The sequence below is a fragment of the Phascolarctos cinereus genome, unplaced genomic scaffold, assembly GCF_003287225.1.
Source record: "Phascolarctos cinereus isolate Bilbo 61053 unplaced genomic scaffold, phaCin_HiC Scaffold_4;HRSCAF=312, whole genome shotgun sequence".
NCBI lineage: Eukaryota > Metazoa > Chordata > Mammalia > Diprotodontia > Phascolarctidae > Phascolarctos > Phascolarctos cinereus.
Genome location: NW_027555847.1, coordinates 107,454,638 through 107,477,646, shown reverse-complemented (window position 1 = coordinate 107,477,646; position 23,009 = coordinate 107,454,638). Strand labels below are relative to the sequence as shown.

The 23,009-nt window shown below is 35.2% G+C and overlaps 1 protein-coding gene across 2 annotated transcripts in view; it reads right to left on the bottom strand.

The window, feature by feature from the left end:
- The window catches only part of BNC2 (basonuclin zinc finger protein 2), a 523,407-nt gene that overhangs the window by 130,055 nt on the left and 370,343 nt on the right, over positions 1-23,009 (bottom strand). For both annotated transcript variants that reach the window (XM_078152484.1, XM_078152485.1), the window contains one exon: positions 11,580-11,815. In XM_078152484.1, the coding sequence (XP_078008610.1) occupies positions 11,580-11,815 (236 nt within the window). The remainder of the gene's footprint in view (positions 1-11,579; positions 11,816-23,009) is intronic.

Here is a 23,009-nt window from a genome sequence, read left to right as displayed (position 1 = left end):
TTCCTTGTTATTGCTTGGGACAGGCACTAGCACCTCATTGAAAGATTGGCGCTGCAAGGGAAAAGCTTCCCTTGAGACACTTCAGACTTCAAGGAAAGCACTAAATCAACGGATGCCAGATGGATGACAAGTTGGATTCTCAAGGGCTCTTACTAGTTCCGAGGTCTCTGTGGCCTGGGATTCATGACTGCCTCAAGCCAGCTCTGGCATACAACCAATCAGAGTCATTCTTCAATCCCAGGCTATAGGGACAGCAATGTTTTGAACTAGGGATGGTGGGGAGTAAAGGGGAAAAAAAAATAAATCCATTCAGGTGCTTGGACTCTAGAAGGATCCAAATGATGTGTACTATCTCAGTTAATCTCAATCAATGTGTGCTGAATGAATAATACACTGACCTTTTCACCTAAGAGACCACAATATGAATCCAACCCGAAGTCCCCAGGGGATCAATGGATAGAGATGTTCATATTTTAAAGCAGTAAAGCTCTGCAAAAAGAAAAAAAAAAGTTGATTTCTGTGGTTTTGGTCACAACATCAGCCTGGCTTCCCTGGCTTGGCTATTAGGAATTGGAGCCCTGATTCAGTATTGAAAAGCTCCCAGAATTGCCCCTATGGATCTCAAAATCTGGCACCAGCCCATGGCTACTGGAGGCAGACATTTTCTCACGTGTCCGCATGTGGAAAAGTGTGTCAGTGATACAACAATGACTAACTCAACTGAGTACAGTTGGCTTGCACCCCAACCTGGCATACATATTAGGCCATTCCAAAATAAGTAGCTACTAATTAATCTTGAGTATTAAATTTAAAGGTTATTTTGGGGAGAGGGGAGGTAGTTCAGCGCTCTTAGACACACCTATAAAGAGTGAGGTCTTAAATATTTCAGTTCCTCAAACTTGTGGCTCACTATAACTCAAAAAAACTAAAAAGACTCAATTTCTCAGGGAACCTTAAAGAAAGGATACATACACCACAGTTTAAACTTTGTGAAATTTGGCCTAGTCTGGCTGTTAGCAACATTTCACTGCTGGCTATAGTCTGTATTTCCATTTCTTCTCTCTGCTCATTTTACTAATGGAGTCAGGCAGAGCTGCCTGTCATGTACAGACTCTTCATTCAGTAATGCATCCCATAGAGGATAGTACTTTAAATACAATGTGGACCAAACTAAGAGAATTAATGCATCTATTTGGGCTGCTCTTTATAAAGCCAAAAAAACAAAAACAAAACCAAAAAAACCCCAAAACCTTCAAAAATGCAACAAAAAAGTGCTACAAAAATTCAAACATTCTAAAAATAAAAACAGAATATATGGTAATTGCGTTACTCATGCTAACTAGAAAGCTAACTCCAACACTATTATTAAGACTTTGTTCCTGACAGGCCATAGCATGAGAGTGAGACCAACTGCCTATATAAACAAGGATAAAATCCTCTCTTCTTGTGAAAAGGGCACTGGGGACTCAAAACCATTCCTTTCTGGGGACTTAGATGTGAACCACCTACTACACCAAAAGTAATTTCTTGGAAGAAGAACATTCATTTTCATCCCTCAGCCTAGAGAAGAGCTCATTTCCTAATCAAACTTCAAGTGAAAAGGTCTAACGCAAGCTTGCAAATATATTTTCAAAATTCAAAACACTGAAATCACACAACTTAGATTAGGAATGGATTTTAGTCCCTGAATTCTAACTGAAGCCTGGAGAAGTTAGTGTCTAACAAAAAGTCAAATTGCAGACCTGGCTTCAAAAACTAAGGTTTTCTGGCTCTAAATGCAGGGTTCATTCTAATATAACTCACTGCTTCTTAATATTGGTCGCCATATTTACACTGATCCCAATCACACCAGCCAATGATAATTCTAAACATTTTAAAGTTGCTCAGTTGCTGTGGATGCCAAAAATAATTACCAGGTAAGCAGAGGTACTCAGAAAGTGAGCTCAACTGAATCTCTTGGGAACCAAATGGTGAGCTAAGGCTGTGGAGTTAAAAGTCAGGTGTTAACTTTTTTTTTTCAACCCCTGTAAGGTCTGTGTTCATATAGAATCATCTCTTTCAAGTACTACTGTAACCATTTTACCACCTCCCACTTTGAATCGTCATAGTCATTCCGAATATAGCATTCATTAAACACAGTGATGCTTCTGATCAATAGGCCCATGTCCCTTATCTATTCTCACCTTTGTCTTGGCTCATGGTCATTTCAACGTTGTAAGCTTCTTCCAAGCATAACTTTCAGTCTTCAGATGACCTCTAAGGTTCTTCCAACCCTAAAGTCTCCTTCTAATATGTCTTTCCACCCACTGGGAATATCCTTGCCTCACCTCCTCCACTAAATGGCCAACTTCCTTATGCCTTCATTCAAAATTCACTTTTTCTTTGAAGCCTAAAATCACACCTGGAATGTTCTCCCTCTTCATCCTTTTAATTTTTATCTCTGACTCATAGAACATGTGTGGCTTATAGCGAGTGCTTAATAAATGCTTACTGAGTGATCTCTATTAAGCTACTTCCATCCTCCAGGAACTATCTCTTACAAATGCCACTTCTTATTCAAAAGCCTCCCCAGAATCATATATGGAAGTGATTTCCCCCTCTTCTTATCTCAAGACACTTTATTCTTATATAATTATTAAAAATCCTCCAAGGCTTAGACCAAAACTAATCATATAATATAGCACATACTTTGTATAAACAATAAGAAGGGCAAATCCCTGCATGCTGTATTGAACAGGCCCCCATTACATAACATCTTTGTATTTAATCTCTTCATATTTATTCTTTATGTACTCATATAGGTCCTTGCTGTCTCCTCCCATTAGAATGTAAGCTACCAACTTGAAGGAAGGCATTATTTTATTCATTGTATTTCCATCTTTGGCTTCTAGTAGTTAATAAATAATTGATTGGTGGAAAGAATATCCACACTGATAAAATGAAGATCTCTGAAGGACTAAAGAAAAAGAAGATAGTAATGGTGTAAACATGCAGAGTACTTACAGTTACCACTCAAGCAGTTCTTAAATAATTAAAGCTTTTGCTAGCTAATTCAATAGATAGCTATCTCTACCCATTCATCCATCTATCTATCTACCTACCTATCTATCGTGGCACTAGTACACATCTCCAAGATTCTACAAGGCAGAAAAGGAAATAGAAAAGAGCATTAGACTCAAGAAGACAAGACCTTTATGAGTTCTTTCTTCAGTTTGTATGACTTTGGAGAAGTCATTTAACCAGAGACTAAGTTTTCTCAACTCAATTTAATTCAACTAACATTCATTTATTTTTTTTATTGTAAGCATTGTGTTTACTTTTCAGCAATCACTGTGTTAAATAATGAGATTGCAAACACAAAATAAACTAGTCCTTACCTTCAAAGAGCTCATATTCTGTGAGGGAAGGAAGTATAATAAATACAAAGACATTGGCTTGAGGAGGAGAAAGGAACAAGCATTTCTATAGCCAGGCACTGTGCTAAGTGCTTTTACACATGTTATCTCATTTGATCCTCACAACCACCCTGGGAGGCAGGTGCTATTATAATCTTCACTTTACAGTTGAAGAAAGTGAGGTAAACAGGTTAAGTGATTTGGGTCACACAGCTAGTATGTATTTCAGGTTGGATTTAAACTCGGGTCTTCCTCACCTCATGACCAACTCTCTGCCAGCTGTCTCTGGGGAAAATGTTATAACAACCAAAGGAATCTAGGAGGTGGAAGCAGAGCTAAGGAAGAAAAGAACTTTGAAAGGAGGAAACCAGGAAGGAATTCATTCCAGGAATTCCTTAATTGTCAAATTAAGACACCTTCTTTGTCTACCTTACAGAGTTCTTGGTTAGGATTAAAGTAAGATATTCAGGTCAAGTTAACAAGATAAAATATGATAAACCACTTTGCAACCAAGAAGTTGCTTTACAGATGTGAGACAATGCTATTAATATAATTATTCCACTGAACACTGACTTTACAGCAACAATTACTTCACTTAATCCCTCAGTTGTACTTACCTGATATTATGATTCACTCCAAAAGGAAACTTTTCTGAATTTCTGCTTGGAGGCCCCAAATTGCAAAATGCTTCAACCCTGTATATGTGATGTTTACATTCATGGTTCTGCTTGTGGTTCAAGCTTCAGAAAGGGATTCAGAAAGAATGCATTCTATTTCTGGCTTCAGTGTTGACCTTGGACCTTGGTTTCAGTAACCATAAGACTGGGGATAATGCTATTTGACACCTACCTATCCAATGGGGATGGTGTGAGGATTTCTAGGATAATGGTTGTAAAGCGTTTGAGCACATGGAAGAAAGACAGTATATAAATACAAAACATTGTCACAAAACACCTAGATGGTTGATAAAGAAAGAGAAATAAAAGACATGACTTATCTGAGCCTTGGCTATCCACAAGTCAGTCTTTTTCTACTGGAAATAATGTCACACATTCCTGACCAACTGAAAGGACACATTACACCTAGGGTAACTGCTCTGATAACAAAATCTAAGTCTAGGACATGCTATCCTAAAAACACATTAGGTTTTACCACCTTTCTTTGCTCTTACAGGTTTTCTGCAATTTCTGTGATAAATCAAACTAATCAATACTGGTATAAAGCACTGCCCATTCTAAATAATTTCCATTCCTGTTGATGTGTGGGATGTCTAGGTGTCTACAGAATAAAAGACCTGTGGCTACAAAGTAATGAGATGGATCTACTTTGTAGCTTCAGGAAATGTTTTATTACTTTATAACCACATCTCATGTTTTTTTTTTATTTTTTTATTTTTAGAAATGTGAAGGGCTAAAAAAAACAGGAAAGAAAGAAATGTGAAGTGCTTTGGAGATAATCCTGTCCCACAGATAAATGAATATTCTTTTGTCTAGTTACTTGGATAGACATGTCATAGCTGTAAGAAACAGTAAAATGCAAGCATCCAGGTTATCATAGATTTTAGAAATATTAAGTGACCAGGCTCAAATAGGAAACAAGAGGTATTAAGATTTCAATAGGATAAAGAGATTTATATATTCTACTAAAACCTATTAAAAGCATAAGATATATAAAATGTGAATTGTAAGAAAACCTACCTCACACACCAGGGTTATTGTGAGAATTAAATGAAATATGTATATAAAGTATGTTGTAGAATTTAATGAAAATTTTTTTTGTAGTTGCTATTATAATTATAGGAAGAAAGGATATAGTATCATCAAAGGGCAAAGGTAAATCCTGACAACTTCATGATATTGCCAGCACTGACCCCTGCAGATAGTAAAGAAGTAGGAAACTTCATGATATTGCCAGCACTGACCCCTGCAGATAGTAAAGAAGTAGGAATGCAAAAGGTCGTGGATTGGTAGGTATGTTCAAAGATTCTTCAGTCAAAATGGTCACATTTACAAAGAGGTTGCTTTTCTGAGAGCAAAATATATGTGACTGATAGGGTCTATCAACCACTGGTGGTCAGATCACATTCTGGAATACTGGCAGATGGCAGTGGATATGTAGGGGGTAAGAATAGCAGACTGGGGATTTGCTTTTGATTCCAGCCCCAACTCTATTTTACTATGTTAATGTATACTTAGAAATTGGCCCAATTTTTACCAAGTTAGTACAGATGGTCAAATTGGCTCTGATCAAATCTGAAAACCTTTTAGAAACTTTCAAAGCCCTTTGGATAACCAACTTTGCTTAAGCAAAAGAGAATAAACAAGTCCCTGTTCAAATGGGAACCGGCTATTCTACCTTCCTCTAAATTTCAAACCACCAAAACAAAAATCCAAAGGCCAAATGACTGCCAAGAATCTTCTCATTGGGTCTGGCTGATCTACCAGTAAAAAGTGATTCTTCCATTCTTTGCAGTTTCAGAGAACTCTCTATCTTTCTTATGCCTATTTACTTCCAACTTTGTATTAGAATATTTGAGGATATGGATATTGCCTTATTAATCTTTGCTTCACATTCTGTGCAAAAAAATATTTGGACTCATTCATTTTAAAAATTCTGATTATTTCTAGTTAGAGGTATCTTGATAATCACATTCCTAATAGGTTACTGTTTAAGGAGATTTAACAATTGATTCAGATTGATATGGTTTTCTAAACTTTGTTAGGGCCTACCTGGCTATTTCAAAATAGATAAACCTACCTTACAAGCATGGAAGATCTCCACAATGGGCCAGGGATCACAGATAAATTCATACAATGCCTGTCTACAGTTTTTGAAAGAAGAAACACAAGCTATCAAAAAAGATTTGAAAAGATAATTCAAAATTGCTAATAATCAGAGAAATAAAATTTAAAAGAAGTCTGAAGCACCACCTTATAATGGTCCAATCATCAACAATTGTAAAAGATGACAATATTAAATGCTGATAGGTCTATGAAAAAACAGGCATGCTAATTTATTGAGGTTGAGCTATGAATGGGACTAAATGTTTTGTAGAGTAATCCGGAATCATATACTAAAAGTGAGAAAATTATTTATGTCATTTGACCCAATGATCTCACTACTGTACTTATATCCTAAGGAGGTTACTGACAGGAAGCTAGACATAGTCACACAAAAAAAATTCATAGCAGCGCTGTTTGTAATAACAAAAGGTTGGAAACAATCTATATATACAATAGGAGAAAGACTAAATAAACTGCCATATGTGAATTTAATTTCCTTGTCAGGAAGCATTCAAAGAAATATACAAAGTGTAAAAAGTGATACAGAAGGTAGAAAGTGTATACAGGGGATCAATACATACTTGCTTAGGAGAGTTAAAGGATTTGCCTACAGTCACACAGAGACTAAGAGGAAGAATTTGAACCCAAGAGGACTTTCTCTGCATCATGTTGAATAAAGCACACAACTCTCTGGTCTTTAAAAAAAAAAGAGTAAAAGGGAAAAGAATTGTATATACAATCACTGAAAATAACTTTCTGTCTTGTTTTAACTGTTTATTTTTGTGTTTATATTTTTCTGCTTTAATAAAAGAGTGTTATAAAAAAATTCCTATCTCTTAAAGATATAGTGAAAACTAAATTTTACAATAACTAAGGTGAACAATTATAATTATTCATAAAATATTTCACATTATTTGGCAAGTGCAAATTGTTAAAGCTTTTTTTTCCCCATCCTGCTACAGAGGTATAGAATAGGATTAAAAATGTCTTCCTGACACAGTTTAACTAAAGACAACAATGTCTTATGCTTTCTCTTGTGGTTAGATCACATCTCATATTACTGTTGGTAAGAAGGCCCCAGACTTAACTCATATAATATACATTGAATATCAAAATATAAAAGACATTAAAGTACTAAATTTTCCAGCTATTAAACCTTAGTTGAATTTTTAAATTCTCAATCTACTACAACCCAGAACAACCACTGTACAGTTTTACAACCATATGCTATCTTATGAATAGCCTATGAATAACCTATTTATTTTGATAATGCACAAGTCATCAAAACAATGAGGAATAATTGGTTAAACTGGTCAATTGGGTTTCTTTCCTCCATGCCTCTTCTTTCACCACCCTTGAGACATTTCCTTTACAACCATCAAATGTTGGATAACTTAATGTACCTTTTTTTTTTTAAACATCTGCAGATACAAAATCAGGGTCTAACTCCTACCACTTCTCTCTACTCACACAAACCTCAGTGAAAAAAAGGAGTAATTTTGAGTACATAAATACTTCAGCTTTGGGTCCACAGAGACTTAAATTAATACCTTGGCTTGACCAGTTCAACTTACAGTACATCTTCATTTGCCCAGTAACACAATCTATAGCCAACTGCTAACCAAGTCAATATGTGGTAACAGTAACAGCCACCCTAACTCGCCTTGATAATTATTTTCCTTTAACTGACATAATATTCAATATACTGTTGTTGAGAGCAATAACGCTAAAAACTGATGCCTTGAGGGCTACAAGATGATTGAGTTTTAGCCAGATAAAATGATTTGTACACTAATGGTGCGTTATAGGGCTTTCCCCCTTCATATGAACATTTTATAGTCTGTTCTTTCTAAAATGCTCTGCATGTGTGTATAATTATATTACAAGTCATTCTTGCATATCCTAGTTCATCCTAACAGATAATTTTTAAAATATTCATCAATATCCACACAATGCAGTTTTTTTAAATGCTATTTTTTCCTATTGTTCTTTCATTAAAATGATTTCTTTTTCCCTTCCCCAAATAAGATCCCAGTTTGGTGTTTAAACCTTTTTGCCTTTTTTATTTAAACAACTACACTATAAGAAACATGGAAAATAAATGGTAAATAACAAAAGGCATCATTTAAATAAAATCTGTTACATTAATTCTATCAATAAAACAAGACAGATATTAACAGCTAGAGTTCACATGAACATGAACATCAACTAAATTTTTTTTCAAGTTGCCAATTCTAACATATGAATTAGAAAAGCAAACCACAGATTATGTTTCAGATTTTCATACCTAATTAAGAGAAATTGATTAGTAATGTAATTAAATATATCTAAGGTAAATTACAAGTTTCATTATTTGCTTTTAAATTCTGCTGAAAAAATAAAAAGCTTCATTATTTCATGGATGTAAATTATTTCCCCCTTATTTATTTATTAAACTCACATATTTTAAATTTTTGTTCCCAAGTCCCTTAAGTATGTTTTTAAGGAATTAATATTATAAGTATTATAAGTTTGTGTTTTCCTGTAAGACAAGTTGAAAAGTTAAAGAATGCCTAATTTCTGTATAAGGAATTCAGACAGCCAAAATACAATATAAAAATACAATAAAATACAAAATACAATAAAAATATATAATAAAAAACATAAAAATCATATAAACTGTGGCCACTCTCTAAGGCAAATTAATATCACTACAATAAAGAAGAACTGGTGACTTGGGGATATTTCTTCATAAGAACTCAGTGGATTAAGATGGCAAAACTAAATCATTTAGTCCATCCATTTATTTAGCTACAAAGAGAAATTACCTGAAATAGATCCGGATGTCTTTAGCAAAAAAATACACATGAAACTAAAAGAGTGTATGAATATGAAAACAAAGCAATACTGCAACAGCAACAAAGCAAGTAGGATTTGGCAAAATATTTTTGTTTTTTAGATAGAGTATACAGAAACTTTAACAGCTCCATCTACATCATGTTCATAAAAGGCTTATTTATTTTATAAGTATAAACCAATTTTAAATGGTCACTAAAACCAACATCATCAAAATGAGAAGTTTTCTAGCAGTTAAAATGTCCCTAGGTTAGAAAATACAGTGGAAGTGTGTATGTGTGTGTCTCAAGACAGGTGTAAACAAGGCCAAACCCATAAAAAACGGAAGCAAATTCTATCTTTAATTACTTCATTTACTTTTTGGTAATCTTTGCCCTTCCAAAGTCATCCAAAGCTTACTTTCCAACTATTCCCACTGAAAATTGCAAGTCTTATCTTTCAGACCCTAAGAGCCAAGTTTCTAACCTTTCCAAGTATATAATTATTCACTAATCTGAGAAAAAATGCATATTAATTTGCTAATGGATTAGTCACCAGTACTCTTCTTTTTAATCCCACCAATAATAATAATGATAATTTTGTATTCCAGAGTTAAGTTTTAGAAGACACTTTCCACACAACTGTGTAAGGTACACAAATATTATCTCTATTTCACAAATTATAAAATTAAGGTTTCAGATATGTCTGATTTGCCTTTATTCACACAACTGGCAATAAGTATCACTCAAGATTTAAACCCAGGTTTCCTGACAGATTTAGTGCTTTCTGTTACATCAAGTATTTTCTTACATGAATATTTTTACCTCAAGTCTTTTAGAAGCAATAATTTTGACTCTTATTTAATTGCAGGGATTTTGTCATGCCAGGCAAGAAAAGAGGGTAGCTCTATGTCTTGTTGGTAAGGAGACATATTTTGGAAACAGCTGAAACCTTTTGTCCTTCCACAGTGCACAAGGTAGACAGCCACACACTCCACTTAGTATACACAGGAATGGGCCCTGGATGTAAAGATTGCTAGTTAAACAATGATGATTCAGTACTTACAAAGCCAGGCTAGAATGAAAAGGAAACCTAAATACCACACAATCAGCTAGGAACCCTTTTCCCAATTTTTATGACACTTTTCTCTGCCAATATCAGAAAAGGCTTTCTGTACTACCTTCACAAAGCAGTCATTTCCTTTTGAAAGCTCCCTTCTCCTCCAAATGGCTGTGACTATTTCCTGCTATTTCAGGGTCTCGATAAGTTGTTCTCAAGGTGACTTATGAAAATTTCCACCTACCACAACCATAGGAGAAAGAGAATGAACGACCACAAACATATTTTACAGACAAGCTACAATATGATGCAAAATGGTTTGTAACAGGCAATTCCTTTGGGGAATCAGTGCGGATTGAAATGTTTTGCAACAGCCCTTAGCAGTTCAAAATCATCCTCCACTATAAAATGGAAAGACATCATTATGGGAAGAGTATAATGTTAAAGAAACAGGTATACTGTATCCTGGCTCTCACAGTGGACTCTGCATGTGGGATGCTGATGGTTGCTCGGCCAAAGCCTACAAATTGGGAAAAGAGTGAAATCAGACCAGTTATACTTGTCTCCTGGGCTTAAGGACAACAAAAACCATTCAATAGTATGCAGGCATACTGGGAGGGAGTGAAGCCAATGAAAGTAAAAACGGGAAACAGACTCTTGAAAAACTCTGGGATGGTTGGTCAAGAAAGGCGTAGGTAGTTAACAAACCCAGATAGAATGGTACCAGAGTCCCCTCCCATTCAGGGCAGCCTATATAAAGCACGCTTTCAGTTTAAACAGGGAGAGGATACAGAAATATCCCTTCTAGGAACACATAGGGGTAAAAGGGAAAAAACATGGGGGAAGCGGAGAAGAAGGTGACCCCAGCCCACCACATGGTAGCTTCGCATTTTAATTAATTATTCTTACTACTGTACTGAGTTCTTTTTTTCTTTTCTATTCACCTAAAAGAATGCAAGTGCTTACAAACCCTCTAAATTTTCAACCCTGAAGCAAAGCTCCATTTGTCTCACCTTAGTTATATCTCTGTTCATAACTGAAACTTACACAGAGCAAATTAAGTAGACTGCAACCCAGAATCTGCCCTCTGTGGAAGAGCTCAAGTTACATCTCTCTTCATAAGTGAAACTTACATAGAGTAAATTAAGTAGACCGCAATCCAGCAGCTGCCCTCAGTGGAAGGGCTCAAGCTGTACTACAATTAAGCAAATATGGAAATAAGAGACCATAGTAGCCAGCTGGTACTAAAAAAGGGAAAAATAAAAACCTAAGGTGATATACATAAATCAAAAAAATTGGGGTTGGCTGCCTGGCAGTTATTCGCCTTCAGGTTGCATGCTGTCCTGTTTTGACATTTCCTTTCTTTCTTTTGAGGATCTCCAAGCATTCTTGATATTCACTTTAATCAGAGTTCAATTTTATGTGAATATGAAGGTGGTGGAGATATACAATATCTTTGCTATCGCCCTAGGTAAGGATCCTATTCCCCTCCATACCTGGCCTACCAATACTCTATATTACTTCCTACCTGAAGGATGTATCCCCGGACGTAGTCTCGTAGTGTCCAGCCTAATCCATGGAGAATATGCAATACCTCCTCCTGCTTGAGCACACTGAAGAGTCGGTCCAGCAATATCTTCAGCCTCACAGGCACTGCCTGGGTCCCGTAGAGCATCAGGCTGCTGATATCAAACACTACGTTGGATTGAACAATCTCCACTTGAGTTGGGTGGTATAGGTGTTGTGTGCTGAGCTTGTCCAAGGCTAGAGCATGGTGCGACGGTGGAGAAAAAGGGAAGAGGAGATAAAGATGGAAGGAGAGGGCAGAGACAGAAAAAGGAGAAATAAGTTATTTCAAGGTAATAGGGTTTCTGTCTTCTGATGGTTACAAAGGAAAAAGTTCCCATTCATTATGAATGGTGCTTTCCCCTCCCCTTCTTTCTCTCTTCAAAAAACAAACAAATTATAGACTACAGTAAATGCAACACAACTCAATTTACAAGAGAAAAGAGCCACTAAGGTTGTTTTAAAATGAATGGTATAGTCTCTATAAATCTGACCAATTACTTTGCTGCTAATTGAACTAACCAGGGCAACACAAGTTATGATGGTGGTAAAAAAAAAATCCTCAGCACCGGCTGTGACATCAATCTTAATCAGCCTAACCTTTTTTTAGAATGGAATTCATTCCTTGCTATATATCTGAATGGTTTAAGAAGGAAGAAGAGTTGGTGGTTTTGTAGCCTAATTTTTAAGATAATAAGAAAATCGGAATTCTTTGTGGATGAAGAACAATCCAATCAACTACTAATTATTCTCAGGTTGATTATTCCAATTGCACTATCTGGAAACTATATCTGCACACCTTTGGTAAAAAAAATGCCAGTAAATAGTGATATGACCAAAAGAAGAATAAGAGGAGAAGGAAAAAGAAACACAATTTATAATTTAGTCACTCAGTCACAAATAACCTGTAAACATCTTTGGATTAAATTATGTTTTTATATTATCTGTGGATTTCATTTAACAGGGTTCTCTTTTTCTATTTCTAATCGTATGACAATGAATGAGTCACTTAACAGTTCTCAGCCTAAGTATGTGCCTGTGCGTGTGTGTGTATGTAGAAATATTTTTATATAATTTCTTCATATGTAAAAATAAGGAAACTACCTAACCATTACCTTGCCAAGTGGACCAAAAGATCGTGGCCTAGAACAGTGGTGTCATACTCAAAATAGAAACCTATGGGTGCATATAGACTTAGAAAACCACAAATTAACAACATATTTGTTGTCATAATATATTTTTATTTATTCTATTAAACATTTCACAATTATGTTTTAATGTTTGATATGTCTGATATCTTTTATCTTCCCAATGACCACCCTAGAGTCCCACTATCCACACTGCTGAGCATCTCAAGTAGTCCTTTCATATTAAGTCAGGCTAGCCGTAATCATGATTCACTTTGTTCCCCAATCATCTCCTGATAAGCCAACTTGACACTGTGCTGCTGCCCCACCTCCAATACTCTTTTCCAGTTTGGATATCATAATAAAAGCAGTGCTTCTGGAAAAGGTGTGCCCATTTACCTTCTTATGGCTCCACTCACCATAGCTCCAATTTTTCAAACCAATATTCTTTAGCCTGCCCATAATAACCCCCCTCTTGAAAAAGTAATATCCACCTATTAAAATATAATCTCTTTGAGGGCAGGGACTATCTTCGCCTTTGTATTTGTGTCTCCAGTGTTCAGCACAGTGCTTGGCAAGTGCTTCATGAATGCTTTTTTATTCCTTTATTCATATAGTACTTGTATGGATCACATACTTTATGGGGTTGTGAAACAATTGTATAGTAAACCTTAAAATGGTATATGAATGATACTATTATTGTCATTAATGAAGGAGAAATTACCATGTAGTACAAACTGTCCCTGTCTTAAATATACAATTATTATGGTGTATTTGCTTACGCATGTTACAGGGTATATATATGCATAAATCTTGCATGTGTATAAATCAGGGATGCATATATGTAATTGTTTCAATGCATTTTCCCATAGAAATACCAATAAGGAGTTAGCAATAGTCTCAAAATTAAATCACATGTTTATTTTAAGCTTAATGCATACATCTACTTGGACAAGAACTATCAAAATTCTAACTTCACAAAGATTTGTTAATCTGATGACACATTTATCAGAAAAAAATAACTATATGACATGGAGGCTACAAACAGTCGAAAGCACCAGGCTATAGGTATGAAATCCTTGTTCTAGAGCTCTATGAGCACAATTTATTCAAAAATTTGCTTCAATATTTCAAAGATACGTAGTTTGGTACAATAATTTTTAACCCTATTGCATATTATGGGCCCCTTTGGGAGTCTTGCTAAGCCTATGAACCTCTTTTCAGAATAATGTTTTTAAATACTTAAAATACATAGGATCAGAAAGGAAACCACTGAAATAGTTACATACATACACATACTTACACATCCACATACATACATACACTCTTATTTGTTGTCAGAACCCTGTTTAAGAACCTCTGGTTTAAATCAGTTCAGGTCCTCTTTCGCCAACACACAAGGCAACTCCTCTGCCTTAGGAGATGCATTCTGTGAGATGATGTGACCAAAAAACCAAAATTCATTTCATCCAAACTGCTGAAGACTACCCTCAATGAATTCAGCTATACCATTCTTTGGACAAGAGACGTATCATGCTAAGCCCTAAACTCAGACTGCTTCTATTTAATAATACAGGTACATAATTGGTTAAATAGGCATTTGTGATCTAAGCCAGGAATCTAATCACCATACAGAACATTGTTCTATAGGAAAAAAATTTCTTCATTTCCAGCCAACTAAATTTCAAAACACTGACTGCCTGTCAACTGAAAATTGAAAGCCTGTCAAAATTGAAGCCTGTCAATACTATCTGAGAGCAAGTAACTTTAATAAAGCTAAGATTTTTAATAAATGCTAAGATTATTAATATAAAAGATGAAAGAAGTGTCAAAAGTTAATATTGACTGAGACAAAATAAGCACAAAGAAGTCTAATCCAGTTCTATTGCTAATGTGCCATATTTCCTGGAGTAGATCATGCAATTATGTAACTACAATGTGCCTCAGTTTAACTAAAATAATGATGAGGCTGGGCACTTCACTATGTAATCACAACAGAATACGATTATTAAACTTACGCACATGCCCTACTAATCATTTTAAAAATATGACTCTGTGCCTCCAAGATGGTCATCTCACCTCATGAGAAGTCATCTGCACACTTCAAAATTCATGGTTGTTCATGACAGTTTTTTGTGTATTCTGCTTACTAAATGACGTGGCCATGTCAATACTTATACATTAAAACCTTATTCTATCACATTAAGAACTGCATTATGCTCACTACTCATGCTTATTTTGTATTACTTTTCAATATACATTTGAATTTCTGCTTGTTAATTCAGGGATTTAAAAAAAAACACATTTTTAGTATTTCAAATATTGGTGCAGGGCTCCTCCTCCTCCACTTTGGTTTCTTCTTGACTTGTGGTCACTGGAGAGTTCATGTACTCTTGATAAATTGCTTTCTTACATCCACAGCGTAAAGGCCCTTATCATTTACCCGCTGGCTTCATTCAACACATTTACACTGAGGAATACTTTGTCAAAGAGTTCTGGTTTCCCCATACTTCATTTCTTGCAACTGATTTGTCTGATCTTTCCTATTCTACTGGTTAAGTCAACTTTGAATAAATAGCTTTAAAAATTAATTTAATGTTTAGGAAAGATAAGGGATTGGCAAGCCTAGGGACTGAAGTCTTCTCTCACTCCACAGGGCATTTAGGCTGCACAGATGTGAAGGGTGGTATTATTTCTGCTCCTTTTCCAGTGCAGCTTAACTATTTGGCCTTATGATGAGTGGCTGATCTGCTCACAGAGCCCAGTGAATAGGCCAGATTGAAATCTAAATGATTTAAATACAGCTCACTCTTCTCTCCCCTTCCCCCACTACCACCTCCTTCAAATTTTTATTCATGAAATCCCCCAATACTGTCATGGATATGCAAAAAATGCAGGGGGTGGAAAGGATATATGACACAAAAACTGATTTTACAAATGTTTGTGTCAATTTGTAGCCATGAGATCCAGCTTGGGCTGTGGTGCTGATACACATAAATGCTAGATGGAAACCTTAGCAACAGCAAAAGATAGAATACTTTTCCCAAATGCTATGTCAATTCCCTTCAATATAGAAAATTCCAAAAAGAAAATTTTAGACTACAGAAATAAATAGAAAAGAGAGTAAACTGAAGTGTCCCTGAACTTAAAAATAGAGTAATAGAAACCAATAATTGAATATACATTATTTGATTAATTCTTACCAGTTCCCAATGAACTAAGAAGTAGGATAGTATTATGAAAGGGAGGAGTAGACAATTAAAGTTAATTTAATGGTGTTTCCAGGAAAAGCAATAGCTATGATAGGTTTGGAATCTAATGACACAGGTAGCAGCAACCAGGGTGAAAAGGGTCTAAAATAGGCCTTAAAAAATTTATACTGCCCTGCTTGTTACTAATTGCAAATTCCAGGAAATATGTAACTACAGATTTAAAAGATCTTTTGAATAATCTAGATCTATTCATATATATATATATCCATTGAATTATATTAAGTTACAAGGTTGTACATATATAAGGCAAAGTTTTCTTGAGTGGCCAATTCAAAAATGGAGTAGTCAAATATCTTTGTAGTAGAAGCAAACACCTAGTCTCTAAGTCTCCTTTCCATTCCAATTTTACAATTCTATAAATCAGCTTAATTCTGCCTGCAGGGGTCTTTAGCCTAAGATTGAGAACCAATGGGTTAGGCATAGGACTTAGGAACATCAGGAGAAAGGAGAACTGGGCAGAGAGAGAAGAGAACCACAGAGATACAGATACTCAAAAATATCTGTGTAGGGGTGTGTGTGTGTGTGTGCATGTATTTATATCTATAGCTACAGATGTGTGTATATCTCTATATCTATATAGAGATACACAAAATACACACAAAAGGTATCACATTTTGTAATTAGCATCCAACTTTAAGACTACTTTGTATCATACTACTGTTTATATTTGGATTTTCAAAGAAGAATAGTAAAAGAGGCTGTATTGCCTGATGGAGATAGGACTGGGCTTGGGGTCAAAAACACTTGTATTCAGTTCTAAGTATATTATCCTGTAAAGTAGTGATGTCAAACACAAATAGAAAGGGACATATAAACTCAGAGGACCACAAACTAACATTATCTATGTTGTGTAATATTTTTACCTCTTCTGATAAACATTTCTCAATTACATTTTAATCTATTTAACAAACTGAGGGACTTTAATAGGATACCTCTGCTGTAAAGAGTATAGCAGCAGAGCACAAGTTCTGACATGTCAAATTACAAGGGCCTTCAGTATGAGCTCAGGGATGGACTACATGAATGTTGTCCCATAACCTGTCTAGCTACACTGATAAAATTATAGATCCTCGATGTATTGAAAAAAGCTTTGTTGTTTTAAAAATAGATTTACCTGAAAGGGACCTCAGAAGTCACCTATTCTGACAACCTGATTTGACAGATGAGTAGTTAGAGATTTATTCAAATGAAGTGGCTTGCCCAATGTGATCCAGATAGCAACAACAATGCTTCATTCTGGGATACGTAAAAAACAAGGCACATTCTATTTCTATTTTCACAAGAATATTATCAGAACATGCATAATAATAAAACTGATTTCATAGTTTCTGGAAGAAGTGATGAGAACTTCTAAAGATAAGGATTTCGAGTTGGAAAAATTATTTGGGAGTCAAAATAAATAAAACACAATAAGGAAATATGCTATCTCCACTAGTCACCTATGGTCTTACCACCTATAGTGTTCTTAACCCCCAGCAATCAAACTTTTATTCCTACAATTACACATAGACAAATACAGAGATAGGAAATTTTAGCACTAGAAGGGGCTTTTTAGACACCATCTGGTTCAATTCCCTCATTTTGCAAGTAAACTATACTGAAGCCTAGAAAGAAGTATATTGCTGAAGGATCACACAATAAGTTAATAACAGAACAAGGACCAGTCTCTAAAATGACTATGAGTTCAGTGTTCTCAGGACTACACCATGCTGCCTCCAAGCCGCAAACATGGATATTTTATACTCTAGGCCTTCTGTTCTTGCCTTTCTATACTACACTCCCTCCAGAGATCCCAAATATACCCACAACTTTAACTATCACTTTAAAATGGATAATCCCATATCTTTCCATCCTTGACTTACTTCTCTTGAGCTCCAATCCCACATTTGTGACTTCCTGCTTAGCTATTTCTACTTTGCATACCATCCTACTACCTTGAATAAAATCTATGTTCAATGAACTGATATTCTCATTCCAGAAGCCAGCTCTTCTTTCTGAGATGCTTGTTTCTGGTCCAACCCCTCTTTCATATTCACCAAAGGTTGCCCATTCAAAGCCATCTCTGACTCTTCTCTTTCTTTACCACGTCATTCATATCCAGTCAGCAAAATCTTATCAATTCTAACTTTACGATGGCTCTTATATTCATCTTTTTCTTTCTAATTCCTCAGCTGACACCCTAGGTTAGGCCCTCAGCTCACAAACCCACTCATGAATGGGAATGGCTAACCTGTTCACTCCCCCACTAAAATTATTCTTTATATCTCATCACTTGGGTGATGTTTCAAATCATCTCAAAAATATTCAGTGGATCAATATGGCTGCCAGACTTAAAGTTGATGCTTTGGCCCAGAATTCAAAGCCCTGTACAATCTGATCCCAACCTTAACTCCCAAATCCTCACAAAATGAATCATTGGTCTACTGGTCTACTCATTCTTCTCAAGATGTCCTTGGTATTTTTCCTATGTTGATCTTTATTAAGGTTATTTCCTCCTCCTAATACTATCCTTTCCACAAGAATTCTAACCTATTAAAGTCCTATCTCCCCCATGAAGCCTTCATTTCCCAGTCTAGAATGATGGAATGTAAGCTCCTTGAGGGAAGTAACTGTTTTATTTTGGTATTCTGAGCACCTCACATATAAAGAGCTTAATAAAAGTTTGTTGAATCAAATTTCTTCCTCTTCTCTACTCTTATAGCACTTAGTATCTTTATATATGCATATTACCTGCCTTTATGGATTATTTGCATGAATATCTTAAACATTTCAACTTGAATTTAAAAGGTAGGAGCCACATCCTTTAATTCTTTGCATCTTCTATCCTGCCTAAGTACCTATAATAGTACTTTAAATATAGTCAGTACTTCTTAGAATTTATTAAATTAATAAATAGCATAGAAGATTACCTGAGTTAATGTGTGTAAAGCACTTCACAAAAGCTGAAAATACTATCTAAATGAAGTTATCCTTATTATACAAATAGAATTATTTTTTAAAAAAATCAATCAGCAAGCATTTATTAAGGGTCTGTTATGTATCAGGTATTGTGATAGGCAATGAATTTACAGCAATAAAAAAAGAAACAATCTCGACCCTTAAAACAACTTAAAAGGTGAGGAATAACTAGGTACTTAAAAAGGAGAATAACAAAAAAGCTCAGGCAGCATTCTCTAGGGTGGAATGAGGTAAAGATGTCATTTCAACATTTTACCATGGGCCATAAAACCTACTTCTCCCAATTTTTCCCCCCATATTTATCCTACCTTCTCAAAAATCAATAAGGGTGAGTAGTCAGGTTACTTTCAGTAGTGAGGAGGCGGGAGGATTTTTCTCCAAACTGAGAAGATTTTCTTTTTTCCTCCCTTAATTCTCCCACTTTACTCATTGCCTGGAGTATATTAATAAACTCATGCTGTACAATGAGAAGCAAAGTGACAACGTTAGGGAAACATGCCTAATGTCAGGATGCATATGTTAGATTAAAACATAAAGACCACTAATCCTGGTCAACCTTGGCTAGATTTGTGGTCAATGGACAACATTTGTGGTTTCACAACTGATGAGAGTTACATAGAATTTGGAGACAGTTCAGAGGAAAACCATAAAAATAATCACAGACTTTGAAAATACTATCTACTAAAAAAGGATTACTTGAGGACTACTAGAGAAAAGAATGCTAAAGGAACAAAGCAATGTTTATTCAATATACGAATTTTTTTCCTATGGAGGATAATGGCCAACAATCCAATCTGATGTGAGAATAAAAACAAACAGGCTTTAATTGAAGAAGGACAACTATAGGCTAGATAAGATTTTTTTTCAGACATTAAGAAGTTGTTCAAATTTAGAGGCAACTTCTAAGAATGTTCTTCCCTAGAGAACTTCAAAAATAGGATAATACTGATGATTGTTTTAATTTAGTTCTACTGAGTCCAGGTTTGAACTAGATGACTTACAATTGCATAATAAAAGACTGTTCAAATGAACAATAAGGAACAAGTCTACATTTTTCCATGTGGGAAAAGATACAAAAACTACAACATACAGAAATCACAGATAGACCTAGAAAAGGGAAGGAAAACTCATTTGTGTCAAGATGAGAAAAATCATGTGGACAACAGCTGGAATTTCTGTGGTTCATTAATTAACATAACCACATTTCATGGCACAGGCAACTAAAGAACAGAATATGTTTCACTTTAAAGTAGTAAAATCAGATTTTATTTTTTGGAAATGAAGACAAAAAGAAAATGTCTGGTGGGGGAATTTCCAACAATCAAAAGAGATTAGAACCAAGGGTAAAATTACTTCAATTTCAAATAACTGACTTTACCTCTCGATCAAGGTAAAATGAATGTTATGCTACAGAATTCACTTAAATATATATTTTATGGAAGATTGAATGAAATAAGAATATATTCAGCTGAGATGTTTCCTAATGTGTGAATATGAAAGTACTTTTTATTGATCTTAGCAAAATCAGCACCTCAAAACCAAACTGCTACTATATATAAAGAATTTGCTTTATCCATTTCACTTACATATCCTATATATATAAAGGAACATATGTGTTTAGGTTATTTTCATGGAAAATAACTTATTTTTCAAGTATACTCCATTAAGTAGTTGATACATTCCCCTTCCAGATTTCTCACACCTGTAGGTATTAGTCATCAGATAGGAAATAAAGGGTAAAGGAAGTGGAATGACATACAAAACCACATAACTTTAAAGCATAAAGCATTTAACATTTGTGTGACTATGGTCTAAAAAGAGGCCTTTTATTTCACTAGCTTCCAGTCTTACTGTGGTAGATTTCCATTTTTTAAAAAATGCTCATTTCAGGCATTCTGACAAGGGAAAAAAAAAGGAAGTCATGGCCATTTACTTTGGGAGAAGGCCAACCTACCCTTATATTTGAAGGCTAATTGTTTTGAGAACTGTGCCTCTCCTGATTCTATTCCCCTTGTGCCTCCCAATTACATCCAAAGCATTTGGTCAGCTTTCAGAGGCACTATACTCGATAACGCCATTTTAACTTCAAATGGAACAACTTTTAATGGGAATTTTTCAAAGGACTGTTTGTATATGACAATATCATTTAAAAAATTTTAAAACTCATTTAGGTAGCATTTTAAAGCTTGCAAAAAGTGATTTCCTCACAGCAACTTTGTGAGGCAGGTAATAGAACTATTATTTTTAATAAAAGGAACTGGAGGTTCAGAGAGATCAAGAGACCTAAGAAGGGTTATATAGGTAGATACAGATAAAATACTAAGTGTTTATTGTAAGCCAGGTACTGTGCTCACAAGCAACCAAGACAGTCTCTAACCTTAAGAAGCTTCCACTTTAATAGTGTATGATAATATACAAAGCTGCAATAGAAGAGAAGGAGAGAATGGTAAATTAAATATGCCCAGAGATGAAATGGAATGGAAATGGATGAGAAGTATGACTGCCACGACAGTGCTGAAACTGACTTATGAGAGCCGACGATTGTTCTAGGGAGGGGGGGTGGAGGTGATGGCTTGGTTGAAAGAAGAAAGCTGGTTAGGGTCAAAAACCAGGAACTAGAACCCTAGTCATAACTCCAAGACCAAGTATTCAATCTGTTATACTATGTTGTCTTTTATGATAGGGCTTTTCAATAAATGTTGTTAGAATTTTGTTTTCATTCTGACTATTTTTACAAATAAAGTCAACTCTTAAAGTCCTTAAACTCATCTAGAAGTTTACCGGATATATAGCTATTTTGATCTATGCGTTAACAATTATTCTATATTTCACAATGTGCATACTTGACACAGTTATAATGACATGTTATTGCAAGGAGACAGGCACTGGAATTTCTGCAGATTTAATGGGGCTTGAGGTACCAAGCATTTCATCATCAATGGGCCACTTGGAGTTAGGATGGGGCCACAACTATTCAATTACAAGATGCAGCATTCTTAAGGCAATCTGTACTAGACAATCAAAAGCCATAGGTTTAGTATCTGGCTAGAATTTTCATGAATGGAAAAGAAAACTTAAAAAATGTTGAAGGGAGCAGAAGGTCAGAAAAAGGGGACATGTAAATGTAACTAAGAAAAAGTCACAATTTTCTGTTTAAGGAGCTGGAGCTGATTTGAGGATCAATACATATCATTTGCTGTGTTTTGAGAATGCCGTGTAATTTGGAGGAAATTAAACATAAAATTATAATTAGTATTCCCTCCAAATTACAACTTTTGAACTATAATGGCCAAAGCTGGATTAATGAAGAAACCATACAGCCAAAGAGGGATAAAGTTTTAAATAAAATAGGTGAAAGAATTTTAGGGAAAAGAAAAGGAATAAGCTTTAGCTCCAAGAAAAAGTAGTTTTTAAGGGCTCTTAGGGACAAGATTTAGGCTTTCAGGGAAAAGATTATTTACACTGTTCTGGCCTCTGGGAGCAAAGGGATCATCACACTTGTCATGTGCAACTGCTAAGTTCAGTATTTCTAAACCAAAAATAGTCCATGTAGTCTTCTAGAACTTTTGGATACACAACTTAAACTGTCTACTTCGAAGGTTTTTTTTTTATGCTAGGCAATGAGGTTAAGTGACATGCCCAGGGTCACATAGCTAGTAAGTGTTATGTGTCTGAAGTGGGATTTGAACTCAGGTTATCCTGAATTCAGGGCTGGTGCTCTATCTACTGCGCCATCTAGCTGCCCCCTACTTTGAAGGTTTTGAAAATCAGCATGAGGTGGTTTAAAAAGTAATACCTATAGAGTTAAGAGACCTAGAATTTAATCCCACTTCAGAAATGCACTAGCTATATTGCCTTGCATAAGTGCCTTAAACTCCTTGAAGATTCACTTTGCATACTTATAGCTAACATGTTGTGGCTTTTTTTTGTTTTCTTTGAATTTTTTAGAAAATAAGTTTTTAGAGAAGCCTTTTGTTTTTACATTGCCACAACTTTCCCAGTATTCCTCCCCAGAACTATCCGATATAGCAAACA